Genomic DNA, 20862 nt, shown 5'->3' with positions numbered 1-20862 from the left:
GACTGGGGCCCAAAATCAGATCTGGTCAGCTAAGCATTTTTGGCTTTTAGATACTTTATTCTTGTTATTTAATAGGCATAATCAATATGAATAACTGAAATAAGTGAATAATCTTACTCAATACCATAATGGGCACAGAAGGGATGGATATGTGTCTTACCCATATTTATCTCTTGCTTTCCACCAGTGAATGTCATTTTTTTCTATTATTGTATACTCTTCACCTCTCTCTAGTCTCAAATCATGAGACTCTGTAGGTTGAAAATCATACATTGCTACTACTATTTCCTCATCTTCCTCCTCGTTTTCCTCAGGTGGGGGAAGAGGTGGTGGAGGCCTTCGCTGAAAATGAGATAAAATTATTAGTTTTTCATTTAGGCAAAGCAAAACACTCTGAGACATGAAAGACCCATTAAATATCTCTTTGCATAGCAATATGCCTATCTCAGTTCTGCTTATCCTCCTACTACAGTTTAACCAGTTGCCACCCCATGTCCCATAGGGTACATCTACACAGCAGGGCTAAAGTCGAATTCAACTATGCAACTTCAGCTACACCAATTGCATAGTTTAAGTCGAAATAGCTTAACTCAGCTTTTGGAACTATCTACACAGCAGGAAGTCAAAGGAAGAGCACTCTTCCTTCAACTTTCCTTATTCCTCATAAAATGAGGGTTACAGGAGTTGGAGTAAGAAGTCCTCCAGCTTGCCATTATTTCAAAATAAAGGCTTGTAGTGTAGATGCACTCTTTGTTATTTTGGAATAAGGTCAGTAATGAAATAATGCTGCTGTGTAGTCATGCCTAGAGTGACTCATCTTCTGGATAGACCTAAGAGAAAAAATAATGGTGATGGTCGAAAGAGGGAGTAGGGGACATCCTGGCATTTGGGGAAGGAAAGGTGGGCCCACAACCCCTATCATGTGGGGAATGTAAGGGCATGATGCAAGAGGGAGCATAAAGAGCTCCTGGCATGAGAGAAAAAAAATATGGAGGCAAGACAGAAGAGGAGAATACAGGACCCTGGGTTAAGAAGGGGGAGAATGGGCGATACTGAGTGCTGGACAGGGAAAGACTGAAGGACCCTGGCAGAGAGAAAGGGATGCACATCAAGCCCCTGGCATCGGGGGCGGGGGGAGCGGTGAGAATGAAGGACCCTGGTATAGTGGGGATGGGATACACACAGAACTCCAAGGGGGGGTGGGGAGGGGAATGGATGGCACACAGAAGCTCTGTACAAGGAGAAATGGGTGGGAGGATCATGCATAGTCCCTGGCATGAGGGAAGGGATAGAAGATTGCAGTGATTCCCTGAAAGAGGAGGTATAGGTGGCTGGCACACAGGGAGCTTGTACAGGTGAGAATGAGGGGTGCAAGGAGCCCTTGGTATGCACAATAAACTTGGCCTAAAGAAACAATAAAGTGCTCAACTTCCTAGTTATTAACAGACAGCTAAATATCTTGATGTCTGTTATAACATAGGCTTCTCTTTACATTTACAGTATTGAACAGTTTAGGCAAATTTACTTGAACATTGATATGCTGGCTTATTTTTGTAAATAAAAAGGCCCAATTCTATTAAAACTTATCACCAGCCATAATGCCTACTATGGCAGGTAATCTAATTCAAGTCAATAGAGCTATTCAAAATAATAATCCCTACGGGCCAATCTAAATCCCAGTGTAATTAATGGAAAGCCCACTGATGTCAATTCAAGTTGGATCAGACTCTATGCCTGATAATGTTTGCAAAATTGGTCCCTAATCCTTGAAAGAAACATATAATGAACCCAATTACTATATGCAAAACCATTCTCAGTCAATTGCAGTGAACTATTCAACATTCTGAAGATTCCACCTACCTTATTTGTATCTGATATTGGAGAAGGTGATTTCCTTATGCCTAAAAGCAATGCAGTAGAAGGAACTATGTTAAATTTATAAATAGACTGATAAACAAAAATGTAAAATTCAGACAAGATTTTTAACATTTTAACCAGCCCTTCCACATCGTACAAACTTTTAACTGATAGAAAACAAAAAGAGGGAAGTTGTGGAATCTGCATCACTGGCGATTTAAGAGCAGATTAGACAAGCACCTGTTAGGGATGGTCTAGATCAGAAATGAGCAATGACCGGCCCACAGGCTGGATGCGGTTTGTCAGGGTAGATGATGGTGGACCACCACATGCTTTCTTTATTTGAGTATCTTCAGGGATAGCAATTTTCAGCTACCAGTGGCCACAGTTCACTGTTTTCAGCCAGTGGAAGTTGTGGGATGTTACGGAAGTTTGTCCTATTTCCCTATATATATTGGCCCTGATTCTCCTCTTCTATCATTTTTATACTGGTATAATTATACTGTTTACGACATTGTTCTTCTTCATTTACATTGGTATAAATTATAAAATATCAGGCTTATAGAGCTGTAATCTAGTCCAGTCGCCCCTCCACTCATGATAGGAATAAGTATTATTTAGACCTGGGGTGAGCAATAACCGGCCTGCAGGCCTGATGCAGTTAATGACGCCATTTCCCACAACTCCCACTGGCTGAAAACAGTGAACTGTGGCCACTGGTAGCTGAAAATTGCTATCCCTGCAGATACTCAAATAAAGAAAGCATGTGGTGGTCCACCATCATCTACCCTGACAAACCGCATCCAGCCTGTGGGCCGGTCATTGCTCATTTCTGATCTAGACCATCCCTAACAGGTGCTTGTCTAATCTGCTCTTAAATCGCCAGTGATGCAGATTCCACAACTTCCCTAGCCAGTTTATTCCAGTGCTTGGCCACTGACAGGAAATTCTGTCCAACCTAAACCACGCTTGCTGCAATTTAATGTAAGTCTTATACTCAGAAGTTAAGGAGAACCATTTTTCTCTTTTCTTCTTCTAACAAACTTTTGTACACTTGAAAACTGTTAGCATGTTCCCTCTCAGTGTTCTTAAAACTAAACAAACCCAGTTTTTTCAATCTTCCTTCACGAGTCATGTTTTTTAGATCTTTAATAATTTTTATTACTCTTCTCTAGACTTTCTCCAATTAAAATGGACTTTGTCCACATAATTCCTGAAATGTGGCATCCAGAACTGAGCACATTACTCCAGCTGAAGCCTAATCATCGTGAAGTAAAGCAAACGTTGTTTGTCTTTCTTACAATACTGCTAATACCTCCCGGAATAATACTAGCTTTTTTGGCAACACTTTTCCCATGATTCATTAGCTTTGTTTAATAAGGAAGGTGCTCAGATACCATGATAGTAAGGATCATATAAACAGATAGTCAAAAATCAGGCTAAAGTAATGATATAGGAAAAAACATATACTTACTATTTTCAAAAAGATTGTATTTTTCACAGCCAGGTGCTAATTTTTCTGTTTGTCTGCAACATTGATAAATTCCTTCTGTCCAGAATTTAGGATGATACTTTATCATTATATTACTATTTTTCTTTATTTCTAAAAAAAGTAAATGGTAAATAGTTTAATGTACTAAAAAGTTATAATAAGAATAACGTCATGCTATTAATTCATAAATACTATAACTCTTAACATAGGGCATAATCAATACTACTTTAATACTTATTGCAATATTACTACTCTTGAGAGATTCATTACATATGAATGTGGGTGTCAAATAATATAAGTGATAATTTCTTCAAGCCCCAGGATGATTTCTCTGCAAGAATGCTTTTGAGAGTTCAGAGTATTGTTTAACAATTCACTTTAATGGAGCTAGGTGAAAGAGTCCAACATTTTACAGTAGCTGTATTATGAAGTGCATCAAAATAACAGCATTGCCTAGATCAAGATTTCCTGACATTATGGTATTGCTACTGAGGCCTGGTCTATACTACATGGGAAGGTTGAAAAAAATTACGAAGCTGGAGTCGACATATCTTACATTGCATTTTGATGTTATCCACACAGCAGGAGGATAATCTTCCCTTACTCCTTATGAGGAGCAGGAGTACTGGCACCAACAGGTACACCCTTTGAATTTGATTTAGCGGGTCTATACTAACACCCACTAAATCGAACCCAGAAGATGGGCTGTGGCAGTATTGATCTTCTTTATAGTATAAATGTGCCCTCAGTGCATTATATAATCAGCAAAGTCTTGCTGCCTACTGTTTTTCTGAGGCTCTGAATCTGAGGTGTTCAGTTTCTTAAATGTGCAGCAAGCAAATAGTCCAGAAGACAGGACAAACGATGTAATGTTTGCTCTTACAGGACCTGCTTTATAGACCTAAGTCTGAACCTAGTTATCTTGTGCCATCAATAGTTGTTTACCTTAAAAAACAGCAATACATAATAATGTAACATTCCAACTCATGTCTGCTTTGGCAGGGACACAAGACAATTGGTGCATAGCAGTGATGGCCTCTCTGACAACATTCTGCAGAGGCTGATTTTTTCATCAGGCCTTTTATACAAACCACTAAATTGCCATATGTTTTACTGTACCTGCAGTAACTGTGAAATTACTTAGATCTGGAAATCACAAAATCACAAAAGGAAATCACTTAGATCTGGAAATCACAAAAGGAGTTAGGTGCCTAATTCTCTGTTTTAGGTGTCTGAGTCCAAGTTTTGGCACCTCTGTGATGCAGAAAACCACCTGCCAAGCCCTAAAGCCCCCTAAACACATTTGGTGCCTAAGTTTTTGCAGCAAAAGTTCCCCAGGCACCTATATTTCTGCCTTTAAGCATATGCACTGCTTCCTCCCACTAGGTATTCAGGCACCTATCTCCGTGCCTACATCTAAAAGTGATTCACACACCAGGAGAGGGTAAGTGTTTGGCCACTTAAGTCACATATGGAGTCCAATCCAGTTCATGTTTGAGAAGCCACCTGCTGGATTGGGCCCCTTAGGTGAGTTCACACAAAGTAACTGGGGAGGAGAAGATTCCCTCATAATTTTTAGTCTAGTGGTCAAGGTCCTCACCTAGGATATGAGAGACCCCTGGTTTGAGTCACACACCAGCTGAGGTGGGGGGAAGGGAGGATTTGAGCTAGGTTTGCCAATTGTCAGGTAAGTTCTTTAACCATTAGGCCACTGTAGAATATCCTGATGAGAGGCTTCAGCAATCACTCCAGTTGAAGCTGTTACACTTTGGGTAAATAATTTAGCATGACTGGAGCAGGAGGACTGGATCACCCATCTGGTATAATTTAAATGCTTAGCAACTGAGTCAAAGAATTATCTTGTTTACAGCCCCCACTGTTCCTCCAACTCATGCACATAATGCTGCAGTGCACAGTTTAAACTGCACACTGAAGCAAATCAGATCCATTGTGTCCATCTTAGAGGGATATATCTGCTTTTTAGTACTTTACTGCTCTAATAAAATATTTCCAGAAGTAAAACTGTAGTGGAAAAGGTTTGAGCTTGAAGTATCAAAAGTGCAGAAAGCAGTAGCACTATAATACAGGCAGTCCCCGAGTTACGCGGATCCGACTTATGTCGGATCCGCAGTTACGAACGGGATTTGCTCCGCATTTCCCTGGTCTGCTGGAAACCAGCAGACCAGGGAGCCGGGGAGCAAAGCCAGGGAGCAAAGCCGGGGAGCACGCGGGAAGCGGACAGCCCAGACGCGGTGCGGCTGTCCCGCTGCCGGCATCCTCAGAGGCTTTGCTCCCCGTCTCCCTGGTCTGCTGGTCTCCAGCAGACCAGGGAGACGCGGAGCAAAGCCACGGAGGACCCAGGCGGCGGGACCACGGTGCGTCTCGGTCCGCCGCCCGCGTCTCCCTGGTCTGCTGCGGGGGGGGGGGGGGGCAGCTAGTACGCCTCCCTCCCCAGCAGACCAGGCTTTTCTCCAGATGCCCGTGGTAGAGCAGCTGGGGCGCTGCCAATTGGTCCCGCAGCGCTGCTCTGGGCGCTACTGGACCAACCCGGCAGCACCCCAGCTGCTCTGCCCCAGGCGTCCTGATTCTTTTTTTGTTTATCCTTCCATTTAATATTTTTGTTTATCCTTCCATTTAATTTAAACTGAATTAGCTCATGATCACTCGAGCCAAGGTTGTCTCCTACAACCATTTCATCTATGAGGTCCTCGCTACTCACCAAAACCAAATCTAAAATAGCATCCCCCCTTGTTGGTTCAGCAACTACTTGATGCAGGAATTCATCAGCTATCACATCTAGGAAAATCTGAGCCCTATTATTATTACTAGCACTTGTTCTCCAGTCTATATCTGAAAAGTTGAAATCTCCCATGATTACACAGTTTCCATGAGTATTTACTTCATTAAAAACATTAAAGAGGTCTCTATCCATATCCAAATTGGATCCTGGTGGTCTATAACACACCCCAAGAACTATCCCAGGGGAGGATCTGATAGTTTTCTTCCCCAATGTGATTTTTGCCCAAACGGACTCTGTCTTCTCCATTCCATCACTTTTTATTTCTTTACAATCTACCTCATCTTTGATATACAATGCAACTCCACCACCTTTACCCTTATTTCTGTCTTTCCTAAACAGCACATACCCTTCAATACCTGTACTCCAGTCATGCCTAGTATTCCACCATGTTTCTATTATTCCTATAATATCTGGTTTCACTTCCTGGACCAATAGCTCTAGTTCCTCCTTTTTGTTACCTAGGCTCCTCGCATTGGTGTACAAACATCTTAATTTTTGCTGTTTGGCCTCATTCACATTCTTTACCCAATTTGGCACAGACGTTACACCTCCAATATGACCTATTAGACTAGTATCCCCCCCTCCCTTCCTCATGTTCATTCTCCTACCCCCAGCTATATCCTTTCTTACTTCGTTTTCCTCCCTCTCAGTGTTAAAATCTGGCGTAGAGATTACCTGGGCATCTCCCAACCGTCTCCCCCAAATTCCTAGTTTAAAGCTCTCTTAATAAGTTGAGCCAGCCTCCATCCTAGAAGTCTATTTCCCTCCCTACTTAGGTGAAGTCCATCTCTAGAGAACAGTCCTCTGTCCATAAATGCCTCCCAGTGACCATACATCCCAAAGCCCTCCTTATAGCACCACTGCCTAAGCCATCTATTGATCATCATAATCCTGTCACATCTTAGTTGCCCTTCTCTAGGAACAGGCAGAATCCCACTAAAGATCACCTGATCTTCCACGAGGCGTACAGATAGTGCGGAATGGCTTGCTAGTTCGAACTATCTAGCCCGTGCCGCGTGTAGCCGCGCGGCACGGGGTTCGAACGAGCCGGCATTTAAAAATGGCGCCGGCCGGCTTATGCAAATGAAGCCCGGGAAATTCAAATCCCGGGCTTCATTTGCAAGTGCGGTATGCCTACATTACCCCGCTAGTTCGAACTAGCGGGGTAGTGTAGACATACCCTCACTTTACAAACTCCTACTCAAACTCCCCTGGCAGGCTTGCACCTGGCATGGGCACCGTAGCCAGCCCGTGCCCCTTTAAGGGCTTCGGGGCAAGGAGGGGGGCAGACGAGTTTCCCTGGTGGTGCCCAGAGTGGCCACCAGGGCAAGCTGGGGAGGGCTAGCCTCCCACTAGTTCGAATTAAGTGGCTACACAGCCCTTAATTCGAACTAGTTAATTCGAACTAGGCGTTAGTCCTCGTGGAATGAGGTTTACCTAGTTCGAATTAAGCGCTCCGCTAGTTCGAATTAAGTTTGAACTACCGGTTTGTATGTGTAGCGCCTATCCAAGTTAATTCGAACTAACAGCTGTTAGTTCGAATTAACTTTGTAGTGTAGACATACCCTAGGTCAGTCCACCAGAGTTACCAAATGCTTCTCTTACAAAAACTAGCTTTGAGGTCTTTAATGATCCCAAGTGATCAAATCTAAGTTTTGGACATCACCCAAAAGATGGTACCTGTAGCAGCACTCTGCTTCCTGAAACCTCATTGAAGAAATGGTTCAGTGTGATTCAGAGATAAGCAAACTGCCCACTGAATCACAAGCAGCACTTACCACTGCAGCTGCTTATTAGAAGACTTCCGTGTTCTGACCCTTTTAGCTTATGATAAATGATAGGATTATAGCACAAAATATTTATAATTTCTGCTCCTAAAGACTTTACAAGCCATCTTTCTGTTCTGCATTTTTACAGAATGTAATGCAACAAGGTTCTGATCTGTCTTGGGCTTCTGAGTGCTACTAGGGATATAAAATCCCATTATCCGATTAAAGGGGAGATGGACAGGGAGACACTCCAGTGAGGTTGGAGCAGCCCTCCCGTCTGCTGGGGTTGGGCTAGAGCAGCAAACCTGGCTGCTTTAGTCTCCCTACCCCAGAGGGGGATGCCGCTGCAGCTCCTCATTTCTCTAGGGATGCTAGTTATAGAGTAATTGAATAGTCATGTTCATGAAATTTTAGCAGTTACATGACTATTTGATAATTCCCAGGGACAGGACGACAGCCAGTGTGCTTTCGGCCCCACTCCCAGGGAGCCTCATGCCATCCCTTGCTGCTGCCTCTCTATCAGAGGCAGCAGTGTGGGGCGGCAGGTGGGAGCCGGTCTGCAAGGGGAGCCAGTTTAAAAACCAGCTCCCTACACAGAGTGGCTGCCTGCTGCCCTGCACTGCTGCCTCTGAATCAGAGGCAGCAGCATGGAGTGGCAGCAGCCCCTGTCGGTGGAGGGTGTAAGCTCCCCGCAGACAGAGGCTGCTGTAGGGGAACCGGGCCAAGGAGGCTGCCACAAAGCAGCTTGTATCACAGCAGCCCAGCCTCACCACAGATAGAGGCTGGTCCACAGCAGCAGCTAGGATTGCCAGGTGTCCAGTTTTGAACCGGACAGTCCAGTATTTGAGCTTTCTTTTCGGGAAACAAATTGAGAAAATATAAATGAGAAAATATAAATGTCTGGTATTTTCTAAATAAGATGTAATGTAGATTGTGATGTAATGTCAAGTGTGTCTGGTATTTTTGTTGAAACCATCTGGCAGCCCTATCAGCAGCTCCTATTTGTGTGTGTGTGTGGGGGGGGGGGTCCAAGCTTCCCTCAGACAGAGGCTGCTCCACTTCCCATGGAGCAGCCTCTGACCATGGTGAGCCTCGGTCCGCCGTGTACAGAGGCTGGTCCAGCAGCAGCCCCTGTCTTTGGACCAGCCTGCTCCAGCCTCTGTCTGCGGGGAGCTCAGACTCCCCATGGACAGGGTCTGCTGCCGTGGATCAATCTCTGCCTTTTAAGATAGCTTTCCCCAGTACCGACTCCTGCCTGGGTCTGCAGAGCTGGCATACATCGGAAGCCTGCTTGAAAGCCGGCTGCCCGTGCGTATCGGCTCCAGCCTGCCCCCCTCAACCTCTACACTGCTTCCTCTCTATCAGAGGTAGCAGCGTGGGGGTGGGGTGGGCAGGCAGATCTGGTGCTCGTGGGGAGCCTGCTTAAAGCTAGTTCCTCACAGGCATCAGCTCCCTTTGCTCCCCCCCCTCCTGCATTTACTGCTTCTGATATCGAGGCATCAGGGGAGAGGGGAGTGCATTATTTGATAAGATTAACCAATATGCCTATATGCGTATTGGTTAATCGTGTAGTGGGATGCATGTTGACATCCCTAGAACCCTCTCGGGGGGCTGCCACCATGGTGGCTCTCGGTCCCCCACCCCTGTGGAGGCTGCCACTGCCACTGTGTCTCCCAGCCCATGCGGGCTGAGAGCTGGTAGCCCTACGCGGGGAGCCCGGCTAAGCTGGAGCAAGCCTTCCACCCACAGCTGGGCTGCAGGTAGAGGGCTGCTCCTGAGTTCCAGTTAACCATTACCCATTAAGGGTGATGCTTACCGGGTAACTGTTTAACCAGTTACCCATTAGCATCCCTAGGTGCTACCCATATTTCCTTGTCTTCCCTCTCCCCCACCCCCGGGATCTGATTACCTTTCTGTCTTCTCATCAGTACAGTGGCCTCGGTATACTATGCCCCCTTAATGCGGGAAGAAACTGGCCATGCCTATGCCTAATGGATGTGGAGCCCTTGGGAGGCAGGACCTGGGGCAGAGGGACTTCACTACAATAGAACTGGCTCCACACTGTGACCCAGGAGGAGCTAGCTAGGAACAATGGCTGGACTCCCTGCATCCTGGCAGCAGCAGGAAAGTGAATCACACCACACTCCCTGCAGTGAATCGGAGACCTAGGCTCCTTGCAAGATCTCCTGGGGTTGCTGCTGGGAACCTTGGCGGTCTGGTTGCTGCAGGGAGAGGTGAATCTCGAGTACAGTAGTAACATTGTCTCCAGTGCAGACTCCAGTCTGGCCAGGATACCCCTTCTTGGGACCCAGTCTCCTGCTCCCAGGGGACCATCACTTAGAAGGAAGGAAATAGAGACCCTCCCCTCCTCTTCCTGAAGCAATGCCCCTGATTACTTCCTGTTTGCAGGGGGAGGATTTTGCCCCAGGCTGCTCCCAGCTGAACTGGCTGTGATTCCCAGCCCTGTGGCCAGGAAAGTTGTTGCCAACTCCCATTGTTTGCGGTGTGTGTGAAACCAGCTTGCACTGTACTGAGGGCTGGGACAGTGACACATGGGGGGATTGGGCTCACAAGGGGGTTGAAGAGGCGGTAGGGCAGGAGGGGATTGATGGGAAAACAGGCATATGTGAGGGGGCAAGTAAAGGGGGATGCAGGGAGCAGTGGATGTGCAGCATGGAGAATGGGGCAGTGCAGAGGAATCAGGGAGTCGGGAGAGATTTGTGAGCTCCAGTGGAAGGAGGGATGCAGTGAAAAGCAGGGTGGTGAGCAGAGACAGAGGAAGGAGAGCAGGAATGCAGTGAGCAGGGAGCAGGGCTTGTGGTGGAGCAGGGGTGGAGCTCTAGATCAAAGAAGCAGGACGGGAGCTTGCCTCCCTGGGGGGAAGCATCACTTGCTACCCATGCTTGTGATACTCATTTCTGCACTGCAGTTGGCAGTGGTGCAGACTTTAGAGGTTGGCACCTAGCCAACAGCTGCTGTTCTCCAGCTCCCCAGCTCTGAAGGCAGCACCCTTGCCAGCAGCAATGCATAAGTAAGGGTGGCAAGTCCATGACCTACTAATGTAGCTTTGCAAAACATGCATTCATGATCCCCTTTTGGGCTGGGGCCCCCATAGTTACAACACTGTGAAATTCCATATGTAAACGTCTGAAATTGTGAAATTGACTAATTTTACAATCCTATGACCATGAAATAAACCAAAATGGAATGTGAATTTGGTAAGGTTCTAGACTGGACCTGCAATGTGATTAAGGGGTCTCAGAGGGGTAGCAGTGTTATTAAGGGGGCATATCTGCAAGTCTTATTCCAGGGTTTCTCAACCCATTGGTTGTAAAACAAATGTGTCAAAGAATCACATAGGATGCCTGGAGTGGGAAGATCCTGCCCCAAAAGGATTAGAAGATCCTGGGACATGCAGGGGAGGTGACTGTAGAAGTCATGCTACACTCACCATCCAGTGGCAGTTCTTGTGGATCTGATACTGCAAAGCTTGCTGAGTTCAGCCCCCTACTCTGGACATTGGGACCTGGTGCACAGAATTGCAAGCCCTCTCAGGTTTGTCCTAGTTGCCCCCCTGACATGATGATGGAGGGGGCCAGCTGGGCCAAATTTGAGTGAATGGAGTTGTGACCCCATACACCAGGTTGCAGTTTCACTCACATTTGTTCTGGCTGCCTCCCCCCCACCCCCACCCCATTTGGGCTAGGCCAATCCTGAGCTACATCATAACCTGGAAGGTCACAACACCACCTGCAGGCAGCCAAGCCCAGCCAATCCCACAGGACATAGGCTGCAGGAGCTGGCACTATGATACACCTGATGTCCTTGTTTGGTATTAAATGTTGTTAGTGCTAGTATTATGTTAATGTGCATTGTATACTGTGGCTAAGAAATATTTAATACATGAGTTTTTTTGAACTATAGCCACTTACTAGGTCACAACAGGCCATCATGGTTTATAAAAGGATCCTGAGCCCAAAACGGTTGAGAACTACTATTTTAGTCAGCTGATCTTAACATTATTAATAGCAGAAGCTAATGTAAAGAATAATAAAAGGCAAATATATGAAAAGTTGCCATTGAGTCCAACTTTCCTAAATAGCGCATGACTATATCTTTCGCCAAAGACATGAAATGTAAGTTTTTCCTAGAATAATGACTATGAGAACTGGTTACATTTGAAGGCGACAAAATTTCCTATGGAAATCTGTTCTCAGAAGGAGGTTGATAAATCTCTTGAATATACAGGGCCTGATCATTTTCCCTTCACGCAAATGTAAGTTGATTGTCCTCTTGTGTTCCTCCCCTCTGAAGCATCCTATACCAGCCACTGTTAGAAGACAAGATACTTGTCCAGATGGATCACTGATCTGATCCAGTATGGCCATTGTTATGAGCCTTAAATACAATAGGAGTAACTATTAGAGTCAAGGGCATTACACTGGTTTTAAACCAGCCTCAATGAGAGGAGAATGAGGCTTATAATACTTTTCATTTAAAATATATAAATATATTTTCTGTACATGATTAATGGCATGAACTACTATGGATAAGGTTCTCCCATGACTTTTAGCTTGTGCAACACCACAGGGTCAAAATCTGTTTTCATTTATGATGGTGGGAATCAAGAAGTATTCCAGTCTTGTCACTGAGGTTACTTTATGTTTACAGAGGCATGACTGAAACAGAATATTGTAGTATATGATATTAACCAATGCAGAATCTGTCCCAATACATATATAATCCTTTAAACAAAGAGCATACACATTTGTGCATCATATTTTCTAGTGCAAGCAACTGCCTTGCTTCTTAAAGGCGTTATGTATTAATTAGTTTTCTTTACCTTCTTTAAGATTCCTCACCCACTGATCCCTGCTGTGTGCACTGGGCGCAAAAATGTAAAGTGTATTAGTATCATACACAACCTGAAAATAAATCCAATAAGATATAAATAACATTTATATGGAAATAATTTTAAACTTGATTCTTAGTAAATACCATATAGTGTGAAACAAGTATTTCTTGATTAATAGGCTTAGCAAAACTAACAAATCTGTATTTAGCATACAAAATGAGTGCAAAAAATATAAATGATGAACAATTAGACTGAAAAAAATATTTTATTTTTAATAATATAAATTGCTGTTGATAGGACAAATATGGAATTTAATATTAATGTGAAAGTCACAGTGTTCCTTTAACCATTTGCTTGGTTACATTACTATATGGAATCATAATCATACCTGTAGAGCAGTGGTCACCAACCAGTACATTGGGATCTACTGGAAGATCTTGGAGTCTCTGACAGGTGATCCTGACTGGTTTGGCCAAGAGGCTGTCAAGTGCTGGCACTTCAACTGCTTCTCCCCCCACTGCTGTGCAGCTCCTGATCTTTATCTTGGAGCTGCCTCTCCTGCCCCTCGGAGCCTCCTACTTGCTGGGCAGGGCAGGACAGGGAGAAGAGGGGGTGCTGGTGTCAAGGTGTCCCCTTTCCCACCCTGTGTCCTATCTCCACAGAGCAGAGAGGGGGCACAGCAGGACTTGGGATGGAGTTTGCTGGCTGCTTTTGGGAGTGGTGCAGGGCCAGGGCAGGGGTGAGCCTGCCTTTGCCCCACTGCACCACCACCCAGGAGCCACCTGAGGTAAGCAGGGCTCAATCGACCCACATCCTGAAACCCTACCCCAGTCATGAACCCCCTCCTGATTGCCAGGCTCCTACCCCAGCCCCAAGAACCCCTGCATCCAAATACCCTCCTAGAGCCTGCACCTAGAACCCCCTCTGGCAACCCAACTGCCTGCCCCACGTTCAGCTCAGAGCCCCCTCACATTCCAAATCCCTTCATCCAAGACCAGAGCCTGCACCCCCAAAACATTGCCCCTGCCTGGTGAAAGTGAGGGAGGATGGGGGAGGAAGGGAGAATGGAGTGAGCAGGGGCAGGGTCTCAGAGAAGGGGCACAAAGGAGGCGGGGCCAGGCTATTTGGGTTTGAGGTAGATCTTGGATTGCACTTAAATTAAAAAAGTGATCTGATACTTTAAAAGGTTGGAGACCACTGCTGTAAAGTGACAGGTACAGAGGGAGGTTTCATTAGACATTGATACTATTAATTTTATTTTAAAGAAAACCCAAAGGTGAAGAATAAACAAAAGACATCAAAAAACAAAAGACATCTTTTGTTTATTCTTCACCTTTGGGTTTTCTTTAAAATAAAATTAATAGTGTCAGTGTCTAATTGAACCTCCCTCTGTACCTGTCACTTTACAGGTATGACTATGATTCCATATTGTCCTAGATAACTTTTTGGACAGTCTTCTTCATCTGCACATCATTTTTATTTTTCTTGCTTTCATTGGTTAAAAAGTAGGTATTGTTACTAGGAAGAAGAGGGAAGATTCTCAGGTTATGCCTAGACTACAGGCTTCTTTCGGAAGAAGCTTTTTTTTGGAAGAGATCTTCCGGAAAAACCTCTTTCGGAAGAGACCGTCCACACATAAAAGCACATCAAAAAAGCAACCTGCTTTTTCAAAAGAGAGCATCCACACTGAATGGACACTATCTTGCATTAAAACTGTGATTACTATGGACGGAGTGGCCACCAGGGCAGGGCACCTATGATTTTTCCTCTTTCCTCTTCTTCCGAAAGAACTCCCTCTTCCTCATCCACACAGAAAAAGGCTTCTTCCTCGCATAAAGAGGATTATCAATGCGGGAAAAACCCCTCTGTTCTTTCGATTTTCTTTCAAAAGAACATGATTGCAGTATAGACATAATTGAAGTTTTTTCAGAAAAACAGTTGTCTTTCCAAAAAAAATCTCTGTAGTATAGACATACCCTCAGTTATACCATTTGAAATTCAGAGTAATTTCACTGCTGTTAATGAGAGAGAATTTGACTCAAGTGATTTGTTTACCCATCTTTTTTTCCTCTCAGACTCCTTACTTTCCATTGTGAAATTATTCAAAACATATGGGCTACGTCTACACTGGCCCCTTCTTCGGAAGAGGCATGCTAATTTCAAACTTGGGAATAGGGAAATCCGCGGGGGATTTAAATATCCCCCACGGGATTTAAATAAACATGCCACCGCTTTTTTTCCGGCTTGGGGAAAAGCCGGAAAAAAGCGTCTAGACTGGCGCGATCCTCCGGAATAAAGCCCTTTTCCGGAGGATCTCTTATTCCTACTTCAAAGTAGCCCCCTTCAAAGTAGGAATTGAAATTAGCATCCCCCAAAGTTTGAAATTAGCATGCCCCTTCTGAAGAAGGGGCCAGTGTAGACGTATTGAATGTTGAATTTAAAAGCCTGAATAGACCTGATTCTCCCTGACATGAGAGTTAGTCAGGATAGCCACACTGAAATTATTTAAAACAGGTGTCAATGAGACTGAAATTGGGCCCAGTATCTGAAGAAACGCCAATAAAATAATCAGAAACAAACTACAAGATAAGTAACAAATATAAATTAACTGAGCTTTGTTGAAAAATGGAGTATTACATTTTAAATAAACCAACTGAACTTACCTGAAATGGATATTTATTTTGACATGGAATAATGGCACCATCATTCTTCACAATTTCAACACACTTGATTTTTGTAATATCAACAGATCCCTTTCTGTATTTTTTCTGTTAAAAAAAAAAAGCAAAAATCCCATATGTATCCATTGTGGAGCAAAAAATAAATGTGCTGTACGGTTGCACAGCAGGGCAAGTTTACACTGCAGGGCAAATGTTGAATTAAGATACGTAGCTTCTGTTATGTCAATTGCGTGGCTGAAGTTGAAATAGCTTAATTTGGCTTTTGACCCTGCCTACACAGCAGGAAGTTAAAGGAAGAACACTCTTCTTTCGAATTCCCTTACTCCTTGTGAAATGTGGGCTACAGGAGCCAGAGTAAGAAGTTCTCCATCTCAAAATGATTTCAAAATAACAACTTGCTGTCTAGACATGCACTTTATTATTTCAATATAATGTCAGTTATTCCAAAATAACACTGCTGTGTAGACATACCCCCAGAGATGAGAGCCTATTGTGGGAGTGGCTGAAGTTCTGTGACCTGTGATGCATAGGCTATCAAACTAGATGATCGTAATGGTCCCTGCTGGCCTTAAAGTCTATGAGTCTGTAATCATGTATTCACTGTGTCACATGATTGTTTTCATAGGCTTGCCAGATGGTTTCAATAAAAATACCGGACACACTTGACATTAGATCACAATCTACATTAAATCTTATTTAGAAAATACTGGACATTTATATTTTCTCAATTTGTTTCCCGAACAGAAAGCTCAAATACTGGACTGTCCGGTTCAAAAGTGGACACCTGGCAATCCTATTCATAGTCATCTGTACTGAAGAATATAAAAGTTAAAGATCTTTGCTTTAAATAATGTAATTCAAACTACTATAAAGAAAACAAAGATGCACAGAGCAATTACAGTCCATGCAGTGCCCATCTGAATATTTTTACTATCCGTGAACAGAACAGATGCAAAACTTTACCTGTAGTTTTATGATACTGTAATTTATGGGGCTATCTAGATGAACATATCATTCACAAGTTGAAATGTAAATCTATTCCTCTTTGCAAGAGGAAATAGATTGAAGCAACCTATAGAACTTTTAGTGCACAGCAGCAGGTGTTCTCGGGGACACTTGGTGTGTGGCAGGTTTGACAAGAGTTCAGCTCTCCAAAGCAAGAACATATATGTATGTTTTTTTAATCAAACATCATAAAATAGCCACAAAGCAGAAATAATTTACACTCCTTACCGCAGAACTACCTAGCAGGAGAGTCTAGATAGCGATAGGCAACCAAGACTAGGAAGTGGGGTGCATTATTGAAATCTAGCGGAGGGCAGCCTGCAGCCCATGAACCCTGTCTGCTCTCTTCCCCGACACCTCTCATGTACTGGAGCCCCACACTTCCTACTCCTCCCCTCCCTCCCAGCACTTTCAGACCACCATGAATCCACTTATTTGTGCTCCATCCCTGCTCCTCTCCCTCCCTCCCAGAGCTTGAATGCTGCAAATCAGCTGGGTGGGGTACAGGTGGAATCATGCAGCCCACAGGCTGCAGGTAGCTCACCACTGATCTAGAAGAAAAGTTTCTTTGGGCTTGATTCAGCTACTAGAGTAAATTGTGAGTAGTATATAGAGTTACACAACTGTAAAACTAATAATAAGAGTGAGAGTAGCATCTAGCCCTCAGTACAAGTAGTGTAAGAAATATCTCTTATAGACCTTGAAGTATAAACATATAAATCTGCTGTATCCTCACCCCTAGTATGAATTGAAGGAAAAGGATTAGGCTACACGTCATTCTGGGATGGGGCAGAAATTTAGTCCTGTGTTTACCTCATAGAATACTATAGCCTATAGGACCCAGTAGTTGAAGATCTTGCTTTCAGCACTTGCCACTAGATCATGGAGCACATGGTACAGAATTCATTAACATGTATCTGAGTAGACTTGGTTTATTCAGTTCCCTAATTAAAATGCTTTAAACTGTAAATTATTTTTAATGTGTATTAAAAATGCACCCACCACAACTGGGATACCTGATATATTTGGAGTTGAGGAGTGTTATAGTCATCATAATAATACATGAGTTTTGAAATGTAACTTTGTTTATTAAACAATTTTATTGTTGCAAATGCAAACACTCATAAGTTATTAAATGCCAAAATTAAAGGTGCCTATGCAGTCTTAATTAAGCCCCATTTTATACATGCATTACGACAGTCTTTAATTACATCATAGCACATAGATCACACAGTATTTTCTCTACAGAAATCCAGCCTTGTTCCATGAATAAATAGTTATTCAGCATATTTTTATCATCCTCATTCAATGTGTGGGTATCTCTACACTACCACCCTAGTTCGAACTAGGGTGGTTAATGTAGTCAATCGAAGTTGCAAATGAAGCCCAGGATTTAAATATCCCGGGCTTCATTTGCATCTTGCCGGGTGCTGCCATTTTTAAATCCTTGGTAGTTCGGACTCCGTGCCTGCGGCTACACGCAACATGGAGTAAGTAGTTCGAATTAGGCTTTCTAATTCGAACTACCGGTACACCTTGTTCCACGAGAAGTAACGGTAGTTCGAATTAGAAAGCCTAATTCGAACTACCTACTCCGTGTTGCATGTAGCCGCAGGCACGGAGTCCGAACTACCAGGGATTTAAAAATGGCGGCACCCGGCAAGATGCAAATGAAGCCTGGGATATTTGCAACTTATTTAAATCCCGGGCTTCATTTGCAACTTCGACTGACTACATTAACCACCCTAGTTCGAACTAGGGTGGTAGTTTAGACATACCCTGTGGCTCTGGGCTTTATTTGCCACACACCATTCAAACCTGGAACCAAATGGAAAATTATTTTAAAAAACATGCTGAAAACTGTTTTTTTCCCCATACTCAAAAGTTACCAGGAAATCTTCCTAGGTGTGCATGCACCTAAGATGACAGCCATTATCAAAGAGACAGTAAATGACTGTGTGACCTGCCTAGCAGAAAGCATGCATTATTCCGCATTTATTCTAGCCACTGATTCAGGCATCAACAAACTGTTCCCACTCATTAGTCAATATTTTGATGACAGCAGAGATAAAGTAATCACTGTATCGATGCTGGTCCCAACCAGTACAGAGTGCATTTTAACAAAATATTTTTCAGCTTCTGAATCAAAATATAGAGTGCAGGTAAATTCCTTTTCTTTTTAATTGATTTTTTGACAGTGACAATAGTTCGGTCATGATGGTCTTGCACAAGTGTATTGCAGTATTCATTTCAAAACATCATCATCTGTTTTTCTTGTGGGTGCCTATGTCAGCTAGTATACGTCATGGTTGAGAAAAATGCCCTGTCACCAGAGAATCTCTTGATTGATATCTATTGCTACATTGAGAAGAGCACCAAGCATCACTGGGAGCTCATTTTCTAAGAAGTTATTCTTTGCAGAAGTCCAAAAGATTCCAAAACCCAGATGCACACACTGGGTGTCACTAGGCCTATGTCTGACTCAGCTCATCTAGTAGTTGAAATTGACCTTTTCAACTCTTCTTTTGGCTGAAGCAGTAAGGTCAGAAGGCACCAAGTGCCTACATGCAGCACCAAGTGTAAATCTATGGCTGTCAATCTGCACCGTCCTTCTTCACAGCAACATAAAGTGGACATAGGTGCCAATAAGGCAAGTGCTAATGTGACAAGCCAACAAGTCCAGACTCTAAGTGACAACCTACTGAAAACCAACATTGGCCATGCAGACCAGAGATCAGAAACAATGATCCCTCTAATAATATTTTCCTCCCATGTTCAGATTAAAATTTACGTGAACCAAAGCATGTGGAGATGTTCACCACCAAGGCTGTGTCCAGACTCCATGCCTCCGTCGACGGAGGCATGTAGATTAGCCAGATCGGAAGAGGGAAATGAAGCCGCGATTAAAATAATCGCGGCTTCATTTAAATTTAAATGGCTGCCCCGATCTGCCGATCAGCTGTTTGTCGGCAGATCGGGAGAGTCTGGACGCGATGCCCCGACAAAGAAGCCTTTCTTCATCGACACAGGTAAGCCTCGTGAAACCAGGCTTACCTGTGTCGATGAAGAAAGGCTTCTTTGTCGGGGCATCGCGTCCAGACTCTCCCGATCTGCCGACAAACAGCTGATCGGCAGATCGGGGCAGCCATTTAAATTTAAATGAAGCCGCGATTATTTTAATCGCGGCTTCATTTCCCTCTTCCGATCTCGCTAATCTACATGCCTCCGTCGACGGAGGCATGGAGTCTGGACACAGCCCAATAGAAACACATGCTTCTGGCTCTGGGAGGCTGTGGGTGCTCTGCTAATCAACTGAGCAGCACCTGAATTTCTCCTGGGTGGCCGCCCAAGCACTAAGATTACAGGGAACCACAATCAGGACCAACCAAAATCAAAACCAAATGCAAATCAGGTGTAGCTGCCACCAAAAGCCAGTCATCAACATTAAAACCATATATTTCAGCAAAACGAATATTCAAAAAGATCATTGTGACCGCAGGTTGTTGGTGCCAAACATGACAGATTACCTAAAAAGAAACAAAATGCAGAACTTGGCATTGAAAGTTTTTGTAATACAGGCAGTCCCCGGGTTACGTACAAGATAGGGACTGTAGGTTTGTTCTTAAGTTGAATCTGTATGTAAGTCGGAACTGGCGTCCAGATTCAGACACTGCTGAAACTGACCGCCAGTTCTGACTTACATACAGAATCAACTTAAGAACCCCAGGCGTCCCCAAGTCAGCTGCTGCTGAAACTGATCAGCAGCTGATTCCAGGAAGCCCGGGGCAGAGCAACTCTGCCAGGGGCTTCCTGTAGTCAGCGCTGGTCAGTTTCAGCAGAAGCTGACTTGGGGACGCCTGGGGCAGAGCAGCTGGGGTGCTACTGGACCAACCCAGCAGCACCCCATCTGCTCTGCCCCAGACGTCCTGATTCAGCCGCTGCTGAAACTGACCAGCAGCGGCTGAATCAGGACCTGGGGCAGAGCAGCTGGGGTGCTGCCGGGTTGGTCCAGTAGTGCCCACGGGCGCTGCAGGACCAATCGGCAGCGCCCCAGCTGCTCTGCCCCAGAGTCCAAAACAAAAGCCTGGTCTGCTGGGGGGGGGGGGGAGCACACTAGCTGCGCCCCCCCGCCAGCAGACCAGGGACACGGGGAGCAGAGCCGCAGCGGCAGCGGGGTGCCGCGACTCTGAGGCTTTGCTCTGGCAAAGCCTCAGAGGCGAGGGACCCCACCACGGCTGCGGCTTCAGTCTGGGTGCCTGTGGTCTGTTGGGGACGGTCCCCAGCAGACCACAGGCACCCGGACTGAAGCCGCAGCCGCGGGGGGTCCCGCGCCTCTGAGGCTTTGCCAGAGCAAAGCCTCAGAGGCGCGGGGAACCGCCGCTGCTGCCGCTCCAGTCTGGGTG

The 20862-nt window shown here is 44.7% G+C and overlaps 1 protein-coding gene across 4 annotated transcripts in view; it reads right to left on the bottom strand.

Annotated features, from left to right (window-relative positions):
• The window catches only part of TEC (tec protein tyrosine kinase), a 104126-nt gene that overhangs the window by 24788 nt on the left and 58476 nt on the right, over positions 1-20862 (bottom strand). For 2 of the 4 annotated variants that reach the window (XM_006113450.4, XM_025179918.2), the window contains exons 3-7: positions 15437-15541; positions 12762-12843; positions 3332-3460; positions 1861-1901; positions 161-342 (exon numbers count right to left, since the gene is read on the bottom strand). In XM_006113450.4, coding sequence (XP_006113512.2) covers positions 161-342; positions 1861-1901; positions 3332-3460; positions 12762-12843; positions 15437-15541 — 539 coding nt within the window. The remainder of the gene's footprint in view (positions 1-160; positions 343-1860; positions 1902-3331; positions 3461-12761; positions 12844-15436; positions 15542-20862) is intronic. The other 2 variants (XM_025179919.2, XM_075930462.1) reach the window with 2 other exon arrangements.

The sequence above is a fragment of the Pelodiscus sinensis genome, chromosome 5, assembly GCF_049634645.1.
Source record: "Pelodiscus sinensis isolate JC-2024 chromosome 5, ASM4963464v1, whole genome shotgun sequence".
Lineage (NCBI taxonomy): Eukaryota > Metazoa > Chordata > Testudines > Trionychidae > Pelodiscus > Pelodiscus sinensis.
Note: the sequence above shows the minus strand (reverse complement) of the source record. Positions and strands in the feature narration are given on the sequence as shown.